The sequence below is a fragment of the Gossypium arboreum genome, chromosome 11 (genome assembly GCF_025698485.1).
Source record: "Gossypium arboreum isolate Shixiya-1 chromosome 11, ASM2569848v2, whole genome shotgun sequence".
In the NCBI taxonomy this organism is placed as follows: domain Eukaryota; kingdom Viridiplantae; phylum Streptophyta; class Magnoliopsida; order Malvales; family Malvaceae; genus Gossypium; species Gossypium arboreum.
Window position 1 is genome coordinate 92,695,144 of NC_069080.1, and position 25,658 is coordinate 92,720,801.

Here is a 25,658-nt window from a genome sequence, read left to right on the forward strand (position 1 = left end):
AAACTGCCTATCTAGAACTGCACACTAATTCTGGTGACCCTAAGGTTGCTCATATAAGCAACGGGCTACTTGGTGATCACTAAACCCCAAATACACTTAGATACCAATAAATGCAATATTATGATAAATGTTAGGATCCAAATGTGGAAACATACCAAAAGTGTCATCTAATGAATCAACTTCATTTTGGCCTGCCATCATCCTGTCGTTGTGACATGGGAAAACTCCTCATCACGATGTTGCCACTGCGAATTCCTTCCCATCCTCATCGCATCGTCGTGACGAAAGAAAACTCCTTATTAGAATATCGAGTGCTTTCCCGACCTTGATAGCTTCGTTGATCTATGTTGCAACACGAGTTTTCTCGCTTCGTGACACAACCATCATTCCTTGTATTCTTGGACCTAAATTGGCATCTTATACATTTAAATAGCCTATTTACAGCTCACGAGGTCCAAGTTGACCTTACGGGTCATCAAAACGGAAAAAAATGTGTAAAAACGCTTATTTTATTAACTTTTAGTTCTTAACCTACTAATACAGAAAATATAATAATTAATATTAAAATACCAAGAAAATAAGGTTATTAAGTGTAGAAATGACCTATAATAATTACTATATTTGATGTCAAGTCAATTCCGTAGAGCCTCATACTTGAAAAAACCCATGTAAGGTTATCATAAACATGTGTGCATATCTTCGTATAATCCAATCAAACCTTCGCAAAGACAAATATATTACATATACGTTCCCCATACAACCCGGCCAAACCTCTACAAAGCCAAATAATATGTGTCACAAATTGCACAACATGACATTTATTCATCTTTCATCCGCCATACATCCCTTTATACTTCGCATATCATTCATTTTCATACATACTGTAAATAAAACATCCCATATCATAACAAACATATCACCTATCGTCTTGAATTAGTGATAATCTCCTCATTAATTACTTTAACATTAACAGTTTATCAAAATAACAACTTATATATTTAACCAAACATGTATCTTTAATCAACACTTTGCATGCATCATCAGTACAACAAACAACCCACAATAATTCAACTAATCATCAGCAGAACAAGATGTTAAACAAAACATAGTAACACAGTATTGATACATATAAAACAACTACAGAGAGATTGAGTTTAGAAACTCACCAACAACATACCTAGGGTAGACACAACTTACACCTGCTTAGCCTTCCCTTTATCACTTGGGCCTCCTCTTTCTTGGTTAGCTAAGCATAACAACCATATAAAGATCAAAACGAAGACGTGCATGTGTAAGGAAACCTTAATTCATATGCATACAAAGGAGTTATAAATGTTAACTACGACTTAAATCGTCATAGTTCAAAATGAATTATGCTAAAATTCTTAGACTTTCCTTCCCTTTTCTTAGATCAAAAGGATCATAAAAGTTAGAAAGATTACCAAATTGCTAAGTTCTCAAATATTTATACTAACACCCTACATTTTTCCCTTTATGCAAACTGCTTCTTAATTTCCTTTCTTTCAAAATAAACCGGAGAAGAAGATAGAAGAAAGAAAAATCAATACCAAAATGAAAGAATCCTCCCCTTATATAATATTTCCACTATCGTTTCCCTTAATCCCAAGTTGGTCAATACTATTAATATCCTTAATAATAATGCTTCCCACTAAAAGAAAACTCCTAGTTTTAACGTAACGAGACTAAACTTAAATTCTAACTATTTACCAATCAGACCACAAGTTTCTCATATTCACACTAGAACTCGCTTAAACAGAAAATTTTCTAATTAGATGCTCAAAATTTCCATTAAACTAAACTTTTAACATTTTTGGGTGTAACACTGGGTGTCAGTGTGCTTTCAACTGAAAATGCATGTGATCTAGCATTTTTCTTTTTCTTATCTTGAGCTACTAAATAAGATCTCATATTTGGAATGTTTTAATAAGTGTCGTGTAACGCCCCGTACTCGAGACCGTTTCCGGAGTCGAACACGAGGTGTTAACGGACTTAATTCATTCATTTACACAGTTCATTTTAAAATTTCCAGATAAGCTGGCTAACTACATCACTGTCACCTTAAAAATCATATCTCGAGTTCCAAAACTCGAAAACTGATTCTGTAAATTTTTCCTGAAACTAGACTCATATTTCCATTTAAAAATTTTTTTCTAGAATTTTTGGTCAAGCCAATTAGTACATTTTATTAGTTAAAGTCTCCCCTATTTCAGGGTTCGACTACTCTGACCTTCATGTATTACAACTTAGATATCTCCCTGTAAAGAGCTTCAATACTTATGCCGTTTGTTTCTAATGAAACTAGACTCAAAAATTAATCTATACATATAAAGCATGACTTCTAATTGTCTCTGGTTAATTTATGGTAAATTTTCAAAGTCAGAACAGGGGATCCAGTAATCGCTCTGGCCCTGTTTCACAAAAACTTAAACATCTCATAAAATACGGCTCATATGGTCGTTTTGCTTCTTCCATATGAAAATATACTCATCAATATTCGATTACATAATTTATTCATTATTTAATTACATTTCTAATATTTTTAGTGATTTTTCAAACTCACATCACTGCTGCTGTCAGCATCTATTTTAAGGCAGATTTTACCTATTTCATAGTTTCCATGATTCAACTAGTCATTTAACATACATAGCACCAAATATGATCGTGATTAACCATTCCAATGGCTAATCATTGCCAAGCATTTCCACTCTTCTCAATAACCATATATATATATACAAAATGATTCTAACGCTATGCTCAAAATATATAAGCCATTTTCGCATGGCCAACCGAATATATACAATACCAAAAAGGTACTTAATTAACAACGAAGGTCAATCCTATACATGCCGTTATCAAAGTTTAACTAAAAGAGTACCAAAAGGGCTTAGATAGTGTGGATGAATTTGACTTTGACAATCCCGAGTCTGATAGCTGACGAACAAAATCTATAAAACAGAGAATTAAGGAAACAGAATAAGCATTTAATGCTTAGTAAGTTTTGAGTAATGAAATTAGTTACGACTAAAGTATAACGTTCATATGGCTAAATGAATAATTTCATATATGCATATTCTCAAAATCATACTTACTCCACGCTTCAATCAATATATTCATACACAAGGTATCAAACCTAACTAAAGGCTGAAAGTTCGTTAATCAATTGAGCGAATACTATTTAATTGGAATCGACTTTTCCAAGCATATACTGAAACATACCTTATCGTTTGGATTTTATGAGCATATTAATTGAAATTATTACAGCAAGGTCGCTTACTTCCAAACCCAAGTACCTTCGGGATTTAGCCGGATATAGCAACTCGCACAAATGCCTTCGGGTCTTAGCCCGGATATAGTCACTAGCACAAATGCCTTCGGACTTAGCCCGGATATAGTCACTAGCACAAATGCCTTCGGACTTAGCCGGATATCATTCGAATAATCATGCTCAAATATCAATAAATCATGACACATCCATATTTCATTTTCATTACTAAAGCTCAAACACAAGACACTTATTAAACCTTACCAATTTCGGATCAATAGCCACATACAAAGAGCATGGTTTTGATTGGCTTTATAACATGATCTCTATACACATTCGGCTACCCGTCATAGGTATAAACTAATCACCTCAATATATAATTCAAGTAGAATCATTATATCACCGTTTATTTGTTATGCTTATATGTCATGACTTAATCAAATCATAAACTAAGTTTCATTACTCGAAGACTTACCTCGGATGTTGTCGAACGATTTCGACGGCTATTCGATCACTTTTTCCTTTCCCTTATCCAACTTTGATCCTCTAGGCTCTTGAGCTAAATCAAACAATTTACTTCCCAAATTAAACATAGTCATACGACATCCATATACATTTTATACTAGCCGAAATGTACCATCAAGATATACTTTACTCAAATAATTTACCCTGGCCGATCATGTATAATGTTTTGTAGCTTAATAAATTTAACATACATTATGTATTTATAATATTTGTGTAGCCAATTATCCATGGTCATACACACACAATCAAAAATAAATGCCAAATTTTCATATCCTTTATGCCCTAAGTCAATACATTTGTCATGTTCACCTACATTTTCAAGTACAACATTCTCATATTCGGCATTAGTATCAAGCATAACACCAATTCTTCCCACCTTGAATCTATGCATCTATTTAATCATAGTTTGTTCAAGCAATCATACAACAAGATACATCCAATTTAACAAGAAACAAAACCTTATTTCTCTATAGCTACTATGGTCGAAAGTTCTAGGCATCTCAATACCGAAATTTTTAACATGGGTTGCCTAAAGAACTTGGTGATGAGTTCAAATTAATCTAACATTTCAAGCAACTTAACACATCCATATAACTAAAATTCTAAGTTTAAACACAATACAACATTTTAGCACCATGGCCGAATACTTCATGAAGTTGTTAAGACCCATCCTTTTTATTAAGCACTCAAACTCAATCATCTTCATGCCTCATCACCACAACATCAAACACCAACCAAGAAGACAACACCCATGGTCGAGTATCATCTCCATCAAATAGCAAAAGAATTTAAACCAACATCTAGAAATATGCATGAATTTCATGGAATAACATCAAACATACCTCTTCCTAAACATCAACCAACCGAACATGAAGCAAGAGAATCCTCTTCATCTTCCTTCCTCAAGTCACGGCAATGGGGGAGCATAGATGAGACAACTTTGTTTTCATCACCCCTTCCTTTTCATTACTTTATTACTAACCTTTTATTTTATTATTTCTAACATAAAACATTAACACAAAATGTTTATAATATGCTTTAACCCATAGCATGGCCGGCCACTACCTAAAGTTTTGGGTAATTTGACATGCAAGGACAAGCATTTTCTAACATGCATCAATAGGCCACTTTAACATTTGCCTAGCACATTTCTAAATTTTCTCACACAAGTCCTATTTAATAAAATTCACTTACAATTAACAAAATTCAAACATGAAATTTTCACACATGCATATATATATATATATAATAAGAATATATATATATAATAAGCATCAAATATGACGGTTAATTATTTTTATGACTCGGTTTTGTGGTCCCGAAACCACTTTCCGACTAGGGTCACATTAGGGCTGTCACATGTCGAATGTTTTAAGAATTTGTTTTAGCGATTTGGAAATTGGGGTTGATGTAGTGAAAAATAGATAGGAATCACCCATAAATAGAATATGATTGGTAGGCACAATGTTTTCCAATCTTAATACCCAAAACAATCAAAACCCATTTTTCTTGTAGAAACATAACGAATAAGACATTTTGACATAAGAGAAAGAGGTATAGGATAGTGGGTCACCTTGATGGAGACCTTTGTGAAGGTGGAATGATGGTGTAGGTTGTCGGTTGATCATGACCTGAAAAGTGATTATACTAATTGTAACAACCCGATTTAGACCCTAATCAAAATGGTGGTTTCAGGACCACGAATCTGAGTCAAAAAAATATTTTAAAATTATTTTTGTATTTATTTTGTGTGAATTTATACCTGTGAAATTTTCGTGATTTAATTTTATCGTTTGAGTGTCTGATTTAATAAAAGGACTTAATCGCGTAAAATAAAAATTTGGTAGTTATTTCTAAAAGGTACCTAGTTGTTATTGGCTTTATTAATGGGAGTCTTTATGTTTCAATTAGTCCATTTAAAGAAAGGATGGACGGTAATGGCCTTATAATATATGATTTTGTTATAATTTTATTAAGGTTAAAAATGTAATTAGATAAAAAATATTAATATATGTTATTATATCATAAAATAAGCCATGTTTTTATTCATTCTCTTTGACCGAAATTAGAAACAAAAGAAAATAAAAAGAGAAACCTAGGGTTCGGCCATTTCTAAGCTCATTCAAGTTATGGGTCTAGCTCAATTTTTGATAATTTTTATGTTTTTGAGATCGTTGCTTCGAGTACTACAAAACCCATGCTTGAATTTTTTATTTTGATGAATATTTTGAGTTGTGCCATTGTTGAGAGCTTGTGATTTTTGTTGTTTGATGATGAAATATGAAAGACATATTTTAGATTAACATGTTTTGTATTGGAGTTTTTGATGATTTTGAGTAATTAGGACTAAATTGCAAAAATAATAATTTGAGGGACTAAAATATGAAATAAATGAATTATATGGGCTTGTATAGACATGGGTAATATTTGGCCTAGCTTGGGTATGGAGAAATTTGGTGTATTTTGTGTTTTGTGCAGTAGGGACTAAATTGTAAAAATTGTAAATGTTAGGGGTAAAATGGTAATTTGTCCATTTATGTGTTTCTGGACTAAATTGAATGAAAATATGTTTGAATGAACTCAATTTGAATATTTTTAGATCAAGAACCAAAGAAATCGGATTTGGATCGAAGGAAAACGAAAGTTGTCGACTAGCTGCCCTGTTCCGTTTTATAACGTCCGAGGTAAGTTTATAAGCAAATAGATGTGTTTAATTGTAGTCAAATTCTAGATATATATGCTGTTATGAAATGTATGAATTTATATTTGTTATGGTCGAATATGAAAAGGCTTGACTATTATATTTCTGAATTCGTTTTGACCGAGTTACAACGTCCGAAAGCCCCGTATGAACCTTAGGAATAGTTAGGATATATATGTCATGGCATAGGATTCCAATTTATGTGTGCGAGTAAGACCATGGCACCGATATGTGATTCCGATATATGTGTGCAAGTAAGACCCTGTCTGGGACAGTGGCATCGATATATGATTACATGTAAGACCACGTCTGGGATGTTGGCAATGTACGATATATGTGTGATTATCCGAGTGTCTTACCCAATTCCAAATGGTGCATCGGGCAAAGGTAAATTGAGTTCGAATGTGTAAAACTAGCTATATGCCAGTTATGAACTAACTTGTTACTTACTTGAGGTAAGTTAAGAAAACACCTTGGCTATTTGTTACAAATATTGTAAGATGCAAATAAAGAAAATATCTGTATGTGATATGTGTATTTGGCTTATTGAATGAGTAATTTGTATGTCATGAATAACCCTTATATATGTGTATATATGATGAGGTATATTCGGTTATATAATTAATATATGTATATGAAATATTATTTCGATACTTGAGTTTATGTACTTGAGTGAATATGTACTAAGTTTTAATATGTCTATTTGGCTTTGTAAGTTGATTATTAATAGGTTAAAGTGGCTATATGAGTATTCGGCCAAATAAGAAATATGTGTGTAAAATGTCATCTTATGATTCTTGAACTTATTTAAATGGTATAAATATGCGTGGTTATATGGTGATATTTTGACCTGAAAGTTGAATGACATTTGGTTAATTAGTTTAGGTGAGTATTTGGCCAAGGAAAAAAAATGGTACATGAAAATGTATTATTGTATCTCATTTGTAGGTTTAAGGTTGAGCAATGGTGATGACAATATAATTAGGTTTAGCTTAAAACGGGTTGAATATAGTTTTGAGCTGTTTATTTACTTATGGCTTACTAAGCTAAGATAGCTTACTCTGTGTATTTATGTTTACTCCGTTTTATAGATTTGGAGTCAAGCTACGAGCTCAGGGACTGTCAGCAAAGTTCATTACACAATCACTTATTTTGGTATCTTTATAAGTTAAACTTAAATTATGGCATGTATAGGATGGAATGTGATTTGAAAATTAAAATTTTGGTTTGTATAATCTAAGCCATGCGAAAATGGCTAATCTTTTATGTTGAGTTCGGTTAGGCTTGGTTGTGGCTTAAATTTATTTTGGCTATGATGTTGAGTGTTATAATGGAATGATGTTTGTGATAGGTGGTTTTATGATTTGAAAATGGTCAATGATTTGGATGAATACATGGATGTTTTTGTTAAGGTATACATAGAAAAAAAAATATATGTGAAAATGTAGTATTATTTAAATAATGTATAATGTGTAATTCGGTAATACAGGTTGTTAGCTAAGTTCGGACATAATATAAGCTTGTTAAAATATGGTTATTACATGGCATGATATACTCAATGTTTAATTGTATGCCTAATTATGGTTAATGTCTTATTCTTGTGATGTATAATTAGTAATATGAGTTGGCCTAGAAATTATATAGTAATGTATTATAAATTAGTTCATAAGATAAAAGTATGTGAGTTGGTTATGCCTAACTTGTGATTCGACAAATGCTTTTATAATTATTTCGCATATGAGAAATTGATCTAATATGTATTTTATCTTAAGATATATATAAATATGATGATATATTATATGTTTGATTATGCATTGATAGGGAACGATATTGTGTTATAACAAGTTATGTATTAATAAATTACATGCATGTTATTTATAGGAGAAGAATTTATAGTAAGTTGACGAAATATGTACTACTGTAATGAGCCAAATATGACATGGTGAAATTGGAATGTTTTGGTGTACTTGATTTTATGAGTTCTACTTATGAATAAATTTTTAGATTGTAATGGAGGTATAATACGGATTGCATATTTTGTATAATCTATAGGTTGAATCCATGTTACATTCGGCTATGTGATGTTAATGAATAAATTGACTATTCTTACCAATAATAAATTACTTAAAAATTTGTTTAAGTATATTCTTGTGATTATTTGAATCAGTGACTTGACTGGTAATACCTCATAACCCTAGTCCGGCAATGGATACGGGTTAAGGGTGTTACACTAATGCACTAGTGAATGAGCTATCTCCAATGTACGTTAAATCACATCACCTCTAGTATAGTTCTATAGGAAGTTCCAATTGATTCTATCATAAGCCTTACACATGTCGATTTTGAGAACTATTGTATTACTTCACTTTCTATCAGTATGTTATCCATGATTTTTCGATCTCGTATAGCTGCATTATGTAGTGGAGATATATGCCATTATTGGTTGGAGGGAATTCATTAGAGTTTTTTAGCATATCTTGTATATGACATTGCAAAGGTTGATAGGGCGATAGTTGGATGCTACCCTCCTAGTATTAGTACTATTAAAGTTTTATTGAATTCCTTGAAGATAAAGTTGATTTTAAAAAAGTCAATGCATGCTTTGGTAGGAAAAGGCCCAACAATATCCCAATATCCCAATATTTTTGGAAGAAAAAACCCAGCTTGCCATCAATGCTCGATGTTTTAGATGGATGGATTTGGAAGGCTGTCGTCTTGATTTCTTTAAGCGTGAATGGTAGTTCGAAACGATTCTTGTGTTCAGGTGACAGTGTAGGTAGTTGCAATGTTTGAAGGAAGGTACAAATTTCTTGGGTGGTGCAAGTGTCATAAAGCTAGAATTTTAGTTTGGCGAACTGTGCAGCGTTAAGCGATTACCTTACTTCAAATCCACCTAAGTTAGCCTAACTCTTGAAAAGTAAAAATTCACAAAGAAATTCTCTAAGGCACCGAAGCTTAGTGAAAGCAAAACACTCAAATGAAGAAGCAATGAACAAACCAAAATACCTCAAGCAAGAAATGTAAACAAAGAGTTTGAGTAAATACTCTCAAAAGTATTCAATTCCTCTAAATAAGATAATTACAAATGAAGGGGCATACCTCTATTTATAGTTGAGCTCCTCCAGATCAAACGATATAGTTTAAATTACATCGATAACTAAGATTAATGCTAATCTACAAAATGAGAGTCCTAATTTTAAACACTACACAATATTATCCCCTAAGATTACAAATATTCATAATGGTAACTCTAAATTACTAGAGTGTTTTCACTGGACTACCAAGACTTCAAGTTGATGGGCTTCACTCTTTATTCTACGAATCAAACTAGTCCAAGTAGGTTAAATTAGATTCATTTAATTAGTTGACCTCATTGGTTGAGTCTGTATGCATTGGTCTTGGGCTTTAATCCGACACTCATGACGCAAGAGGAAAGTGCATAATAAAGGTTGAAAATATACCTAAAAGGCATATTATAAATGATATTGATATCATATATGGCACTAGCTTGAACACAACCCGACATAAGGAAATGAATTCCTCTGATGAGAATTATTATAACGCAACTAATGTTTGACAAACTTTTGGAGGAAATGCTAATACCAAATTATTTTTAACAGCAAAACTTAAGTTGGCTACAAAAGCTGAAGTATGGCTAACAAACAAAATAAATTGGATAGGTGGATTTAAGTATGAGTCGCGGAACTAAACTGGTAATATACTAACCAGATTTAAAATGTTATATAAATTTTGATATCTTCATATTCATGTTACATAGCTTTTGACATATTTTGTTACGACATTTTTATTTTCTTAATGTCAAATTTGATATTCTATACACAATCATTTCTCTCATAGACGATTTACTTCCAGCCAAAGAGAAAAAATTTATGTCCTAAAATTTTATTGTGGAATAAAAAATTCAGTAATAACAACATAGGATGCTGTAAATAATGAAAACAAAGTTTTGTACTTTATTAAAATTTAATATGGCAGATAAACAATAAGCACTCCTTTTTTTTTAATAATAAATCCGAATAATAGAACCCGAGAAGACCAAAAATCAACAGAAACTGTGTATTTGTAACCCGTTTTATACAATCCTTTTTTTGCATATTTTGATAGCTTGGTGTAGTTTTCATAAGCTCAAATTCTCCAATATATTGAATCCACATAAATGAGGATTCTTTGACAATTGGAGTGATCTGCAAACTCAAAACTTCCACTTAAAATATCTCAATAGTATCAATCCCAAAATGCTTGGAATCAAAATCTTAAGAAACAGTGAATTTATATGCTATTACTTACAAACCAAAGCATAAAAAGCCAATCGAATCCGACACCCTTTCTGGATGGAGCCACAGCATTTGCCTTCCAATGACATATAGTTAAGATTGTTTAGGAACACTTACAAATTGAGGAAATTCAGCAACCTGGTTCAAAAGCAGCCGCTTCAATTACTTGTTTTACACCTTCTTCTAGCTCCGAGCCCTGCTTTTTGCCTCGCAGCTTAACTAGTTTGACAATATGCTGATCTAATGATAGATATTCCTAGAAGTGGACTAAACAATGAAATCTAAAATACAACATAAGAACAGAACTGTTCTTTCATTATTGTTTCAAACTAGGATACAAACATTGACGTGTTTATTTTCCTCCCAAATTCTATTTAAGGAAAAAAAAAAAGAATAATTACTATAGGGCTAAAGCTATACTCAAACTAAGTAGTGCCTATGCTCTTCCTTTTCTCTTGTCATCCAAGGCCTGCTCCAAAATTAAGTAAAAATTGGCTTAAGAAAGATGCAAACACTAGCAATCGAGGTAAAAGTAGTACGACTTTTCCCTGAAATTCTAAATATATTTCATGGAAGTCCTGCAGGGTAGAGCTATGATTAGTACATGTACTTATGTTGGTATCCAATCTATTAGTATTTCCTTTTATGTCCTAGTACAGATATAACAGGCATATAATGCATCATTGCATAGATATCCCCTTTTGATGTCTCCCTTCATCAATTCATCCTGTTAACTGTATCTGAATAACAACAGCCGAACTTTTATGGTCCTCTAAGATTTTAACCTCATCTTTCATTGGCATTCTTTATAGTTCTATTCATCTCATGAAAATTTTGTTGTACCCATGCTCAAGAATATCGATTAGTTTTGTATTTTTGTTTCTCAAGTGAAAATCATAAGATGGCATAAGAAACTAGAATAAGAACTCCGCCTTTAAAGGTATCTTCTTATTATATATCTAATAAAAATAGTTTTGGTATCTTCCTATTACATATCCCCATTAATTCAACTTTCGCTATCTTATCTAGCAGTGAAGTTCTCTGTGTGATATCACAATCATGTATAAGATACCTATTAACGTACTTGAAACAGAACTTGAATTTATTGACAAAAATGGATAAGAGACGTCATTTGTTCAAAATGATACCTATTAACGTACTTGAAACAGAACTTGAATTTATTGACAAAAATGGATAAGAGACGTCATTTGTTCAAAATGATACCGTATGGGCTCCCCTAGAAACAACCATCAGCATCACCACTACAACAAAAACCACATGCATGTATGTGAAACACTATTAAGCAAATTTTGATGAGTAAAGTACCTTGCTCTGGAACATTCTCATGGTCAAAACAAGTGTATCCCGCATTCTGTAAAAACATGAATAAGATTGCATTAGAAACTACTATGGTTAAAACAAAATGTCAGTCTAATACTATTTTTCAACTTGTATGCATGATTTAGTCAAAGATAATTGTTAGAAAAAAAAAAAAAAGGGTACTAATTGCGTTAGATACATAAATTTCTAAATTGAGTCCATATTGAACAGCACATGCATACCACATGAAAAAAGACAAACCATATCATTTAAAATTGATGGGTTTATCTAAAAACTTCCGATAAGCAATAAATATATAATTCCATCGTCCAACCATCCCCTCTCCCTCTCTCCGTTTTTTCCTCTCCTTATTTCTCTTCCCCTTTTCCCTGTTTCGTTTTTTATACTAAGCTAGAGCTCCCACGTTGAAGTACAGTCTCTATCACATATAAATCAGATTTTATTTATAGTAGTATTTTCATTTGCACAATTATATATGCTATCAGAACCAGAACTGTACATAGCAAAGTTAATATTAGTCAAATGGACACGCTTAGTGATAAGCAAAATGCAACAATTAGATAGGAAATATAAATTACTATTGTACTAGTTTGAAGAATAAAAATATTGGTCATTAAATCAATGGATTACCGAACATTATATGTGCTAAAGGGACGTGAAGACCCATCGGAACATGTCAAAACAAATTGTGTAGAGAGCCCACTTGGTACTTTAATCTGCAACATCGAGTTAAAAATGTCTTACATCTCATGTTAATGAGTCAGCCATTTGGCACAAGTTTCATAACCTATTTTTACATAGAATGCATAACACGGTGCAATGGCCCACTATTGTATTCTAACAGTATATATTAAACTATATGCCTGACTTAAGCAAATTATAAGAATCTCTTACCAGTTTTATCATTCACAAAAGGAACACATGGAAGTTTCCTAACTTAATTTCCTAATTGACCTTTTTATGGTTGAAAAAAGTGATAGTCAAATTCTCTTTAATTATTTTTCATGCAGAATATAATTCAGACTAAGAGCTCTTTTTTCCAAATTCTTTTAGAGAAGTATTGATTCCACAATACCCTCTAGAGTAGATGATGTTGATGGTCATTAAGTTGGCAACAAGAAAGATGCACAATATTCATAAACAATAGAAAATTTATATATATTCCTGAAATAGATGTAAACTTTCACATCCATAGAATGATAACAGCATATAGACCTATTTTGCTCCCAATCTTCATTTTGCCTTTAGTGTCCATATCAAACACCCATGTTTGACACACATTCGGACACAAGTGTTTGCATATGACATTCCAAGGACATTCCAAGTATATAGAAACACTTTAAAAAGATTGAACATACCAATGTCGAACACATACCCATATCCAACACTCACACTGGAGTCCAAGTACTATAGATCCAGACCACGGTCAGACAACTAGACTTACATGAATTAGCATATTGTCAGTTCAACCAAACCACAAAGTATGAATTCTACTCAAATCAACTAAACCTTAGTCGCAAACTAATTGGAATAAAAATAAATTAATAAATTGAAAAACTTCCATATGACTTCTTTACTTATTGAAGAAAATGAAAAAGAATTTCAAATACATACCGATAATTCTTTTGAATATTTCTCCGAAATTTCCACAGCTTCTGTGCTATTGATCTTAATTTGGTAACTTGACCGTCTCAAAGTCAGTGTTGCTGGCTCCCAATTCTCAGAAGAATCCATCTGTTTAGAAAGTGGAGGAACATATACGTGTCAGAACAATATTAGTTTTCTTGAATCTTGATTGTTTCTGTTCCACATTGATATAAACACAAAAACAGTAATTATAAATGAGCCAACAAACTTCTTTAAATTGCTTGGTCAATGTTTACTTCCAAATTTATCAACAGGATTCATCCGTATTTACTCAGTTTGAAGAAAACCACCATTTCCCAAACCCCACAAGAAAGGGAGTTGACTCTGTTTCCTCATAACAGTTGTGAACAACATACAACCCTTAAATCAAGCAGAAAGATAGCAAAGAGCCAAGGCACTAAAAATGAAATATGCATCTCACAAGGTTTCAAGTATTTACTTCTAAACCTAATTTTTATTCTTAATCATTTTGCAGACCAAGTATGAAATGCATATCAGCAGTGGCGGCATTGACCACCATTTTCATTAATCTTTCATGGTAAGATTCACCTCTTCTCTTAAGGCATTAGATTAAGGAACACCCATGATGTAGGCAAAAAAAGAATATGCATCTCACTTAAATCAAGCAGAAAGATAGCAAAGAGCCAAGGCACTAAAAATGAAATATGCATCTCACTCGGTTTCAAGTATTTACTTCTAAACCTAATTTTTATTCTTAATCATTTTGCAGACCAAGTATAAAATGTATATCAGCAGTGGTGGTATTGACCACCATTTTCATTAATCTTTCATGGTAAGATTCACCTCTTCTCTTAAGGCATTAGATTAAGGAACACCCATGATGTAGGCAAAAAAGTAATATTTATGTAAAAAAATATATTTATGAAAAGTTAATGTAAGAACCAATGAAGCTTTGGTTGAAGGGTAAAGTTGAAGATTTAAAAACCATAGTGTTCCAAGTTCAAATCTCACCAAATGTAGCTTTTTATTGACTTCATATAAAAAGATAAAAACACTCTCATAATAATATAACTTTGTAAAAATAATGGTTTCTTAGTCATTTCCCAATTAATGACTAGTTTCTTATTGCTTTTGAAAAGTGCGGTAAAAAAGTGCTTTTGAAAAGTTTGGTTTAAGATTTAAGTGTCAAGTATTGCTGTCAAAAAGTGCTTTTGAGAAAGAAAATTCTCATTTTAGACATGAATTTGTAAAGTAAAATATGCATTAAATAATGTTCAATTTCATTAATATTATGATATTTTAGTAATAATATAAAAAATATTTTATTGAAACATATTATTAATATTTTGACATGAAATATAAATTTTAAATATTTGTAAGTAATTAATATTAATTATTTGTAAAATTTAATATGAATATATAATCTATACTTTAAATCTTAGTAAAATATAACAATTACAAATTTAAATATAAATAAATATTACATAAAATACATTGGATAACAAATAAGGGTTAAAATGTCATTTGGCTCCAAAAGTGTTTTTCCCAAAAGCAAAGTTTTGCTTTTTGTTCAAAACACTTTTGACTTTGAAAGCTTTCTGTTTAGCATTGCTTATGGCTCCAAAAACACTTTTGACCATAAGAAACAAAGCCTAAATTGGTGCCCGGTTGATTCGTGACACCTACTCAATCAAGGGTTTTAAGTATAGTATAGATGCATAAGCCTTCCCTAGAAACAGCTTTCCCAACCTCATTTGATTTAGAATTGTGCAACTCATGAACCATTTGAGACAGAAGGGGGAGGATATTACCTCTCATTCTAGTCCAATAAAGTTGGGTAAAGTTTCATAACTATAATAAACCTAATTTTCCATAAACTTAATGTATGAATTGACAACAGGCTTATCCTCTTAGTTGACAGAAGCAGCAGAACTGATAAACAAGAATTGATGGATAAATAAAATGAAAGTTTCCTGCTAATAAAATTGCCAACCATTTATTTGAATTCCCCAAGCATCAGTTCTTTTGGAAAATAGATATTATTAGGCATGGTTAGTAAAATGAAAACACAAGTAAAAAAGAAATCGTGAAGGGGTGAAAATTCCGAATAACAACGGAAGAGAAATCATTACACCTACCAGCAATAGGACTGTAAATATAGCTTGGCCACTGGAAATGAACAAGTCGATCTCATTTTGCATTTCTGGGTCTGCAAAGCAGCTGATCAGAAATTTATGAAATAATACAAAGATGACAGACTAAAACATTCTGTCCAATATTAAGCAACAAAAGAAAAATGATATACAAAAGTATGCGCAAATTCAAGATATAATCATCATTGGACTTCAGAGGAATACATCCAATATATATAATAGTAAAATCACGATCATTCAAAAGACCTATAATGTTGTACAGGAATAAGTCTACACATGCAGAGCGAGGGAGAAGACCATTTATAAGCAAGTTCAAACCCATATAATTGGTTTAGGGACATCAATTTAAAAATAAACCATATTTTCAAAGTAGCAAAGAATTGTTGTAAGGCAGAAAATGAACACATGGCAACAAACTTACCATCCAGTACCATTTAAACAACTGACTTAAGGTTTGACAAACAATGCTAACAGATAACTTTACCACAAGGAAATGGAAAATGAAATCAAACGAAATACATTGAGTATTACTTCTAGATAGGGCAATTTCAAGGACCATAAGGTCTAACAAGTTGGGCTCAGACAAACTTACCACATTTTATTTTGTTCTGATCATTAGCAAAAAGCCTCACTAGTTCCCCCTGACAACAGTAAACAATTTGGTAAAAAGTAGAATCAAAATGACATGTAGTATACTGCTCAAGTCCTCATCAAATCTATCACTTAGACACTGTATAAAACAGTGTTCAATTTCAGATATTGGTGACCTTCTGAAAAATAAATCAAATTCTATCACATACAATGTCTGATTGAGTTCTACATAAAATTGAAAACAGAATGCATGGGCTTTTTTCTGGTAATAGAAAAGAAGGTAAAATAAAAAAAATCATTGTTGCATGCATGTACCTGACGGCCTTGGTCATCCATTGGTATGCATTCAACAGCAATCAGTTTATCAACATCGTCAGCTGTGACAACGTATTCTGGATTTGTAGCTCCTAGATAAAAAAAAAATTTACCAAAAAAAGTAAGGTAACAAAATACCTACACGAAGAACACTAAAAGAAGGTTATACTGTTCATGTTCTTACCCTCAATATACTGCCTGGTGCCATCCTGAAGATGACGTACCCACTGCAGTGCAGAAATTTTTGTCAACATATGATTATTAATCCTTACATATAAAATGAAAACTTTACAAGTGACAATTTTTCATGCGTCCAAGAAATTTTACCTGAAACATACAAAGTGTAGTTCCTCGTACAGGAAATCCGCATCCTAGAAGCTTTTCTCCTGGCGTAGCATCACCAATTATCTGAAACCCCTCAATTCCAGGCCAATCTGAATTTAATAAATTATGTTAGATGATGTTAAAGATCATAATTTTCTGCATATCAAATGTCAATCACCTTCAGAACCTTGGGAGGCCATCTCATCAGGCTGATACAAGGCATCATTGGTCATATCCTCAGGCCCAACTCTTACAAAACCTTTGTCAAATGCCCTATCAGGATTAGGGCCAGCACCGCCTCTGTAGTTTATGGTTAACGGATAAGGTTGAAGTAAAGCCACACTAAAAGTCATTCTAATTATTATCAAATGAAAGTATTGTCTTCGCACTAAATGAACAAGTACATCATATTATACATGCTAACTTCGTTTGAGAATAAATAAAAGGAATCGTGATAAGAGAAAGTTATACTGCCTTTGAGTAAGGAAAGACATGTTAGATATATTTACAACTGCAATAAGATTTCAATATTCATGTTTGCAATATCAATTAAATTCATATCAGGGCATATTAATTACAAAACACAGAGGAGATAGGGTCATAAACATAAGAAAACAGTGAAAAGGATTTAATTTAACTTGCCACACAATTTGCTTAAATCAGATGTACCAAAAAAATATGGGAAAATGCATCACTACAGGATGAATAAAGTCCTCAATAATCTAATCCCTCAACTAGCATATCTACATCCTTCATCACAGGAATTGAGGGTTTGGGAGAGAAGCTACTCATAATTATCATATGTAACCAAATCAAATAATAAGGAAACTTTTGGATAATATCTCTTGCAATCTAGAAACCATGCAGCAAGGGAACAATATTGGTGAAACTGTACCCAAAAGAAAGGCTATGGATATGTTTCATCACATCTCAAGAGTCAACACAATATTTCAATTAATAACGTTATCAAGAACTAGGTTAGTGGTTCAAACCTATCAGAATGGAACAAGAACTCCTGCGAATTGCCATTGCTCAATCGTTGTTGCCCCAGATCATTGAACCCTAAATTTTTCACAGTGTGATCACTATCATGCATGTATCTCATCATAGTCTCAGGTGGCATATGATGTTGCTCATCCATATGGTGATTAGTAGCATGACTAGTCTGAGAGAGTAAAGAGAAATAAAAGGATTGCTTAATACAAAATGGAGATGAATGAAAGAGAATCAAAGTTGATATAATAGAAAAAGCAATAGGAAAAGATGGTAATCTAGTAGATTACATGCAACTAGTACCGTGGATCTATGAGGATTTTGATTTTTCAAAATTCCAGAATTTGGCCTATCTTTTTCATGAGATCCGCCTCCAGCATGAGTTCCCAGAACACCTGTCAACTCTCTAATTCTATCCTGTGATATAAGTAAATCAATGAGGCTATCTGCTCTCCAAAATAATGACATCAATAATAATCCTAACAAAGGTTAAACTCAAAGAAAAAGCCTTGATAGTACAAGTTGCCTAAAGATATAATGCCTCATTAAAGCAAAATCTTGATGCAAGAAACACAAATCAGGCAAAGAGTTTATGCCTGCATGTAAGCACACATCTCTACATAGCCACATCAATAGTCCATGCATTTGTGCTTGCACAGACATGCAAGTAGGATACGTGGGAACCTTGATGCTTCAATGGTAAATAGAAGAGAATCCTTTAAACCTAGATCCTTGTAAGTGCCTTTCACGTTGTTTCAAGAAGAACTCAACAATTATGCCAATTCCTTAAGTTTCTATGTAAGACCTATCCACTTCGTGTAGGATTAAATAAAGGATTTATCTTGAATTCACATTCAGTTCTATTGAGATCACTATAAGCTAACATTAAATATTTTAGTTGTGATATATCAATACAAAAAGCTGCGATATTGTCAAACAAAACTTAAATTTCCTTGTTCTAGTTATTTTATTCTTTAGATTGTTAAACAAGTATAGAAATCTTATTGCAAGCATGATAACGTGATTCTTCCATGTGTCTTTCAAACAGAATCTTCTTTGAGGAAATCCATTACGCATTGCTGTAAAAGTATATATTTACTTGATTCTAGCCCTGAATTTGGACAGCTTGACTGCAGGACCTAGATTGATTTGATTTGATTCTCTAGCTTGTGTTTTTTGTGTGTATATACCTATTATACTACTTTGTATAAATATGGAGAAATAACCTTTACCTTCTTCTCTTTCACATGCAGCAAATCATTTTAGAAACTCAGTTATCCTAACTACTTTTGTACTGAGCTTTAAAACTTGAAATTGGAGGAATTAGCACTTCAAAGTATGATTTAACCTCATAAATCACTATTCTTACGTTGTACCAGAGGTACAAATGGGGAATGTAAATAGTTAATATTTATAAAACAAAGTTCAGATTCAACTAAAATTGGAATTCTACCCCCAATGTTGTCAAGGCCCTCAAGGGAGCAAGGAGGCTTCTAGGCACTAAACCATTTTATTGCTCGAGGCAAAGAAGCAAAAAAGTATTTGCCTAAATGAAGTAGAGCATAATACGTGTGTGTCTATGTATATAGTTTACATGTGTTAGTATATATAAAATAAGCTTAAGATATATAATTATGATAATCAACTCTAAAGAGTGATAAAGTTCATCCTACAAAACATGGAAATTTTTCTTCTTTCTTTCCTCAATATGCATGTTTTCCTTATGGCTATATTTGTTGTTGAACTCAAAAATTATGAAGTTGGGAGCATGATACTGTCCCTTTTTTTAATATTAAAGGTACAATTAATGAAAAATTTTAAAATTGAATAAATCAAAGAGAACTTCAATCAAGCAAGCTTCTTTGTGCTAACTACCTTCCTAAACACATGCCTAGGTGCACCAAGCATGCACTTGATTAAACGTTGCCTTGCCCAAAAGGGACCTAGGCACTTTTGTCGTCTAACATTAAGGCACACACCCAAAAAAATTACTATTCTACCCATCTGAATAGATAAGTCTATAAGATTACGGAGACAAATAGAAAATAATGGTTTATCCTCTACAATTCTAGATTTCTCTGCCCCAGACCTTTGCTTTTTGGCAATTGCAATTTTCTACATTAAGTTTCTGTTCTATAGATGTAGCGTATAAGAATAAAATGGAGCTAAGAAAACATATGATATAGGCAATCTGAGGACGGTACACTTACATGTGAAGTTCTGATCTTCCATTCTAACTGATCATGTAGATGCTGCAAATGTATGCAAGATAGTAAGTTTTTATTTGTCGAAACCATTTACTTAAAATGAAGAATACAAAGTTACTAAATAAAGCACAATTCTTAATGGTCCTACAAAACTAAAAGAAATTCATCAATGGACTGACTGAAAAATTATTATAGTAGTTGTGTATAAATCACACTTGGAGAGGAAAAGAACATCAGCCTATGAGCAACAGGTAAAAACTATAGTCCTGATAACATGGTCATAAAGATGTAAAGAACACATACAGCCCTTCAAAGCCTCATTATATGAAACTTCATTGCAATTGATATGCCCAATTCCTATAACTCATATGCCTTTCAAAGCTAACTCTGCACTATAAATGCTTAAATTTAGTTGAACTGTCCTTAGACTTTGAGCCAAACATGTCGTAAATAGAGCCTTGGTGATTTATTTTTGTACCTTGTATTACAATGCAAAGCAATGCAATCAGACCATGCTTGCTTAATTGACAGATACCATCCGACCATCAAAAAAGTACAAGGTATATAGAAGGTAAATTGATGCCAGTAGCCAAAGGATGTTTTTATATAGAAAATAATAATAGGAGGGCATAACTTGTACAGATATCATATGAGAACCTTGACAAAATGCTAAATGGTGAGCACCAGCAAGTATAAAATTTTCACTTAGAAAGGGCAAAGTTCTGTGGCTTGTGCAGGTACCAGGTTGTCCTGATTTTCCTACGGGTTTTTCACTTTTAAACTTTGATGGGGAGAAGTCAAATTGAATGTAAGATGGTGAGATCTTGACAGTACAATTTCTTTTACTTATTCAGTAGATGGCCAAAGCAATGTGGCTTGTGCATAAGCCCCAGGTTGCCCTGTGATGAGATAAGTAAAACAGAATGTTGCCAAGTATCATGGGTAGGCCCAAATTAATACCATGTCGCCATATCAGTGTTATTGAAATCCAATGACCATAATACCCTACCTAGTTGTCAAACAAAGAAAACCGACATGTTATCAAGTTCATACCTTCACACTGCTGGTAATGGCAGATGCATTTACAACATGGGGCCAAAGACCATGTTCAGCCAACAGCCCAAGCAAGGATGACATGAAGATGTATCTCTCATCCTCCGCAGCCTGAGAAGAATTATGCCCTTAACAACTTCCTTTTATAAGAAAAGGGAAACAGAAAAATAGCAATGATAGACAATAAGCAAGAACATTGCAAAGTACAGACACCCACACAAAACATACTAAATAGTTAAAATTATAACTTGAAAATCAGAAATTTTGACAAAATGGATTGATATCTAGATTCTTCCAATATACCCTAAGGGTATACAGGCACAAAACCTTATACCCGTTAAAGAGAATAGTCAGAAAACCACCAAGCTAGTTTGGAATCAAACTGGAAAGTTGTCCACTATATCCCAGCTAGAAATTATATGACTTGTATGTTTGCTTTGATGGGTAGCACAACAGAGTAAATAATCAGTGAAATAGCATACATTAACAATAACTACTTTTCTTTCCCAATGTATTTTCCATGCATTTCTCTAGCCATAAAAGGTGAACCAAGCAACTGAAGATTTCTTGTACAAAAGTTATATACATCAATGATTACAATAAAATTGGTTTTATTCCAGAGGCAAACTGCAACCTGTCCTCTAGTTTGTCCATTTCTTCTAGCAGGGAAAGCAATGACAATGGAGATCTACAAAGGTGATCATGGAAAAGTGGCACCTACCCCCCCTGAAATGACATCCAGTTTCATACCATGTTGTTTGATGTCACAGAGATTTCACCTCTTCAAATTTATACACGACTCAAACACATAACAGATAAAGTGTGAGGATGAGACAGATCTAGCGGCCATGCCAAACAATGGACTCTAAAGAGTGATACATTCTTTTAGGAAAAAAAGGAGCAACACTTATCTCAATGTCTAAAAAGAATTTAAATATAAGCAACTCATGAGACAAAATCTACTCCTTCCTCCAAATAAAGCCTACACCTTTTAAGGAAAACCCTAGGTTGTAATTAAGTTCCAAGAATCATTCCTATCAAAAGATTTTGTTCTAAAGAATCAATGAAATTAACAGGGGTGGCTTTGATATTAAATTCAGGACTTTAAGGATCAAACAAGAGTTCTCAAGGAATCTGATTCAGTAAAGAAACTTTTCAGGAAAAAAGTTCAATAATATATTCAGAAAATTTAGGCAAAACACAAAATAGAGTGGTAGCAGGCAAAAAAGAGACAGAAAACTGTGAGAGGGAAAATAGATACATTTAAAAAGTAGGACGTACCAACAGAATAGGAAACTAAAATCAATTTTTAAATGATGAGACAACCAACAGAATGTATATGTTGTATTTTTTTTAGATAAACAGAATTTTGTTGTTAAGGATTCATATCTCTATAAGACGTTATATTTTCCTTCTCTAAGCTGTTAGACTTACTAGCAATCTTGTCTATATTTATTTAGTTATTGTTAGGATTATTAAAATCAACTCCTCATAATTCATTTTACCAAAATGCACCCCTTAAGCCAAAATCCTTAGCTTCACCTCTGGACTCAATTTTGTTATCCATATATCAAGCTATTGTTTATTTATAGTTAAATCAGAAAATTGTATAACTAAAATACTGGGGGTAAAGTCAAATAATATGCTTTGAGTAGATGAACACAGTAAGACAAGTAGCGGCTGCACCAACAGGTGACTTGATTCATTTAAGAGAGGCCTCCCCTACTTGTTGAACTAGCTTCATTTTGATCTTTTGCGCATTGGTGGAAAGATAACCAGCAACTTAACATACATAATTCTCATGGAAATAAACTATGTATAAATACAACTATTCACCTTTAAATCATGGGTCAACTTTAAATTCTCTTCAAGATCAGCTTTTCTGCGAGCCAATTCATTTGAGGCAGAAGTGATGGATTCGTTTTGCTTTTCATGAATTGCCTGCCAATCAAAATGATGTTACATCAGTTCATGTGTAAATGATACACTTTTCAATTTGTCACAATAGTACAATGAATTAGTGCATAGAAATGTGGAGAATATAACGAACCATCCGCAAGTCAGAGAATTTCCTCTCCAATGCACATTTCTCATTCAGGAGCTGTAATTCCTGAGACAATACATGTTAATATGATTCTTTGTATGTCAATCGGAAACATTAGAGGAAAAATGACTATAAAATTAGTTGGAAGCATTTTACTTCCAAAAGGAAATAGAAATTAATCTGCATGCAAGCAATGGGCTTTGGAAATGTCAAACCTTCACACATGCAACAGCAATTTGTTCACGAAGCCGTCGAATCTCCTCTTTTTGAGCACTAACTCGCAAATGAGTTTCCTATTCATAAAATTTATGTGAGGGAACCACAAAAACCCTCATCATGATTCTAGAATCCACCATTGAAATGTTCAGAAAGTTCTAGTACCTTAGCCTCTGGACTTTGAAAATCAAAATTTCCATCTTTTAATTTACTTGGAGCAAGATGTGTTTCAGAGTTGTGCCTGCTTAGCAAGACAATACTTACTTGAAACAGTAACAGAGCTATAATACTTTAGATAGAAAGTTCATAGAAGATTGTTAAGTGAAACAATTTGGACCTAGTTGAGGAACTACCTTCTAAAAAAATCAGAGCTCTGTGCTTTAAACCCGTCACCATTAATCCCATGCATGGAATGCTCACTAGAAAACATCACATTGTTATTATAGGTTCTCTTCAAGATAGGCTTTGACAGCATGAGAACTAATATTTTCCATCATCAGTCACAAATACTCGCACTGTACCTCATTTTATTTTCCTGTTCCATATTTCATCGTCTAGAGTGTAAAAATATTTGTGCATGATAAGGATATCACCTCCAGAGCTGCATGACAACTAACATGAAACAAAAAATAGTCAAGGTATGGTTATGGTGATACAAGTTTTTTATGAGGTGACCAAATACAGACCCAATACCCAGCAAAATGATATTGGACCATGTAATAATTTTCTGCTTTTTTCTTTTCTTATCTAGAGTTCATTCGTAAATTTCAATAGTTTCTGGGGGAAAAAAGAAATTTATAAACAACCATTCAGTACACAGAACTATTAAGGCTCTCAAACTAGTAAGAAGAAAAGTATAAATGATCATATCTTGAGATGAAGTACATAAATTACAAAAGATTTCATTAAACAGGACCAATCCAACTTCCAGTAGCACACTGAACTAGTTGATTGTAGTGTGCAGAACAATGGATCCCACCTTAAGATTAAAACCCAGAAACAAATCAATCCAAAACCGAGATAACAATACAATATAACTATCTATTTCAACAAAGTATTGGATACATCCGAAAAAAAAGCCGAAAGAAAACTTCGAGTTCTCTTAATTTCTTCAGAAACATATAAATAGTAAACTTCATTAACATGTTATAGCTCATACTGTTGGTCTTAAACAATTCCAAGAAGAGCCTTTAAGGAAAAAGCACGGTTCGGCAACAAAGAAAAAATAACTAAAAACTAGCCAAAAAAAAATCTGTAGCTAAATAAGATTCAGTAAGAAATAAGATTTTCCAACAATCTCGGATCCAAACAAGAAATTTAAAAAGGTAAGAAGGAAATAAAAGGGGGAAAGCCTCATTCATTACCTGTATTGGGATTTAATTATTGGTCTGAGTTTGCGGGAATCAGAATGATAAAAGGGTAGTATTGAATTTTTTGTTTGAAAGGAATGGGGGAAAACTCTGGGTTTTTCACCGTTCTTTCTTTTTTTAGAACAAAAATGTGGGTTTGAGAAGAGGAAAGAAAAGGATTTTGGTTGTACGGAGGTGGTTAATGCTGCTGGGTCGTTGGACTTTTCCTTTTCCTTTTTTATGAGTGTGAAAATCTGAAGTTTTCAATTGCAAATGTGGGACCCAGATTTAAATGAAGAAAATATAAATAAACAGGTTTTCCATTAAATTAAAGCATTCCAGATCTTCTACACGTGGTGGAAAATTGTTATGATTTTAGAAAAGAATATTTTACTTTGAAAGAGAAAAGTTATATCAATTGGATATCCAAATATAAATAGTATTCCATTACATAAATTTTGATTTTATACAATTATATATATTAAATTTTGACTTTGATACAAATTTATATATAAAATTTTTATTTCGATTTAATTATATAATACATCAATTTATTTTTATATTTGATAAGTATAATTATTTGTATGTGTAACATGTAAATAAAGCATGTAATGTCAGAATATGTTAATTTGTATATCTCTGAGTCTGTTATATAACTAT

At 32.5% G+C, this 25,658-nt stretch overlaps 1 protein-coding gene across 3 annotated transcripts; it reads right to left on the reverse strand.

Annotated features, from left to right (window-relative positions):
- Positions 1-10,572: 10,572 nt before the first annotated feature.
- LOC108473797 (uncharacterized) lies at positions 10,573-25,229 on the reverse strand. 3 transcript variants are annotated; one of them, XR_001869812.2, is made up of 22 exons: positions 25,014-25,229; positions 24,171-24,261; positions 24,003-24,068; positions 23,815-23,890; positions 23,649-23,726; positions 23,440-23,499; positions 23,226-23,330; positions 21,390-21,500; positions 20,340-20,381; positions 18,433-18,546; positions 18,129-18,301; positions 17,315-17,436; positions 17,140-17,246; positions 16,997-17,039; positions 16,813-16,904; positions 16,499-16,547; positions 15,892-15,962; positions 13,760-13,879; positions 12,776-12,861; positions 12,131-12,176; positions 11,953-12,041; positions 10,573-11,273 (listed from the first exon to the last, which is right to left on the reverse strand). XR_001869812.2 is itself a non-coding variant. In XM_053021817.1 (21 exons), the coding sequence occupies exons 2-21, from the start codon at positions 24,191-24,193 to the stop codon at positions 11,241-11,243; spliced, it is 1,617 nt and encodes a 538-aa protein (XP_052877777.1). In that variant the 5' UTR covers positions 24,194-24,250; positions 25,014-25,229; the 3' UTR covers positions 10,573-11,240. The 3 variants fall into 3 exon arrangements, 2 of the variants coding, with proteins under 2 accessions (XP_052877777.1, XP_017631049.2); XM_053021817.1 differs by lacking the exon at positions 11,953-12,041 and having other exon boundaries at positions 24,171-24,250; XM_017775560.2 differs by lacking the exon at positions 11,953-12,041.
- Between the last annotated feature and the right edge of the window lie 429 nt (positions 25,230-25,658).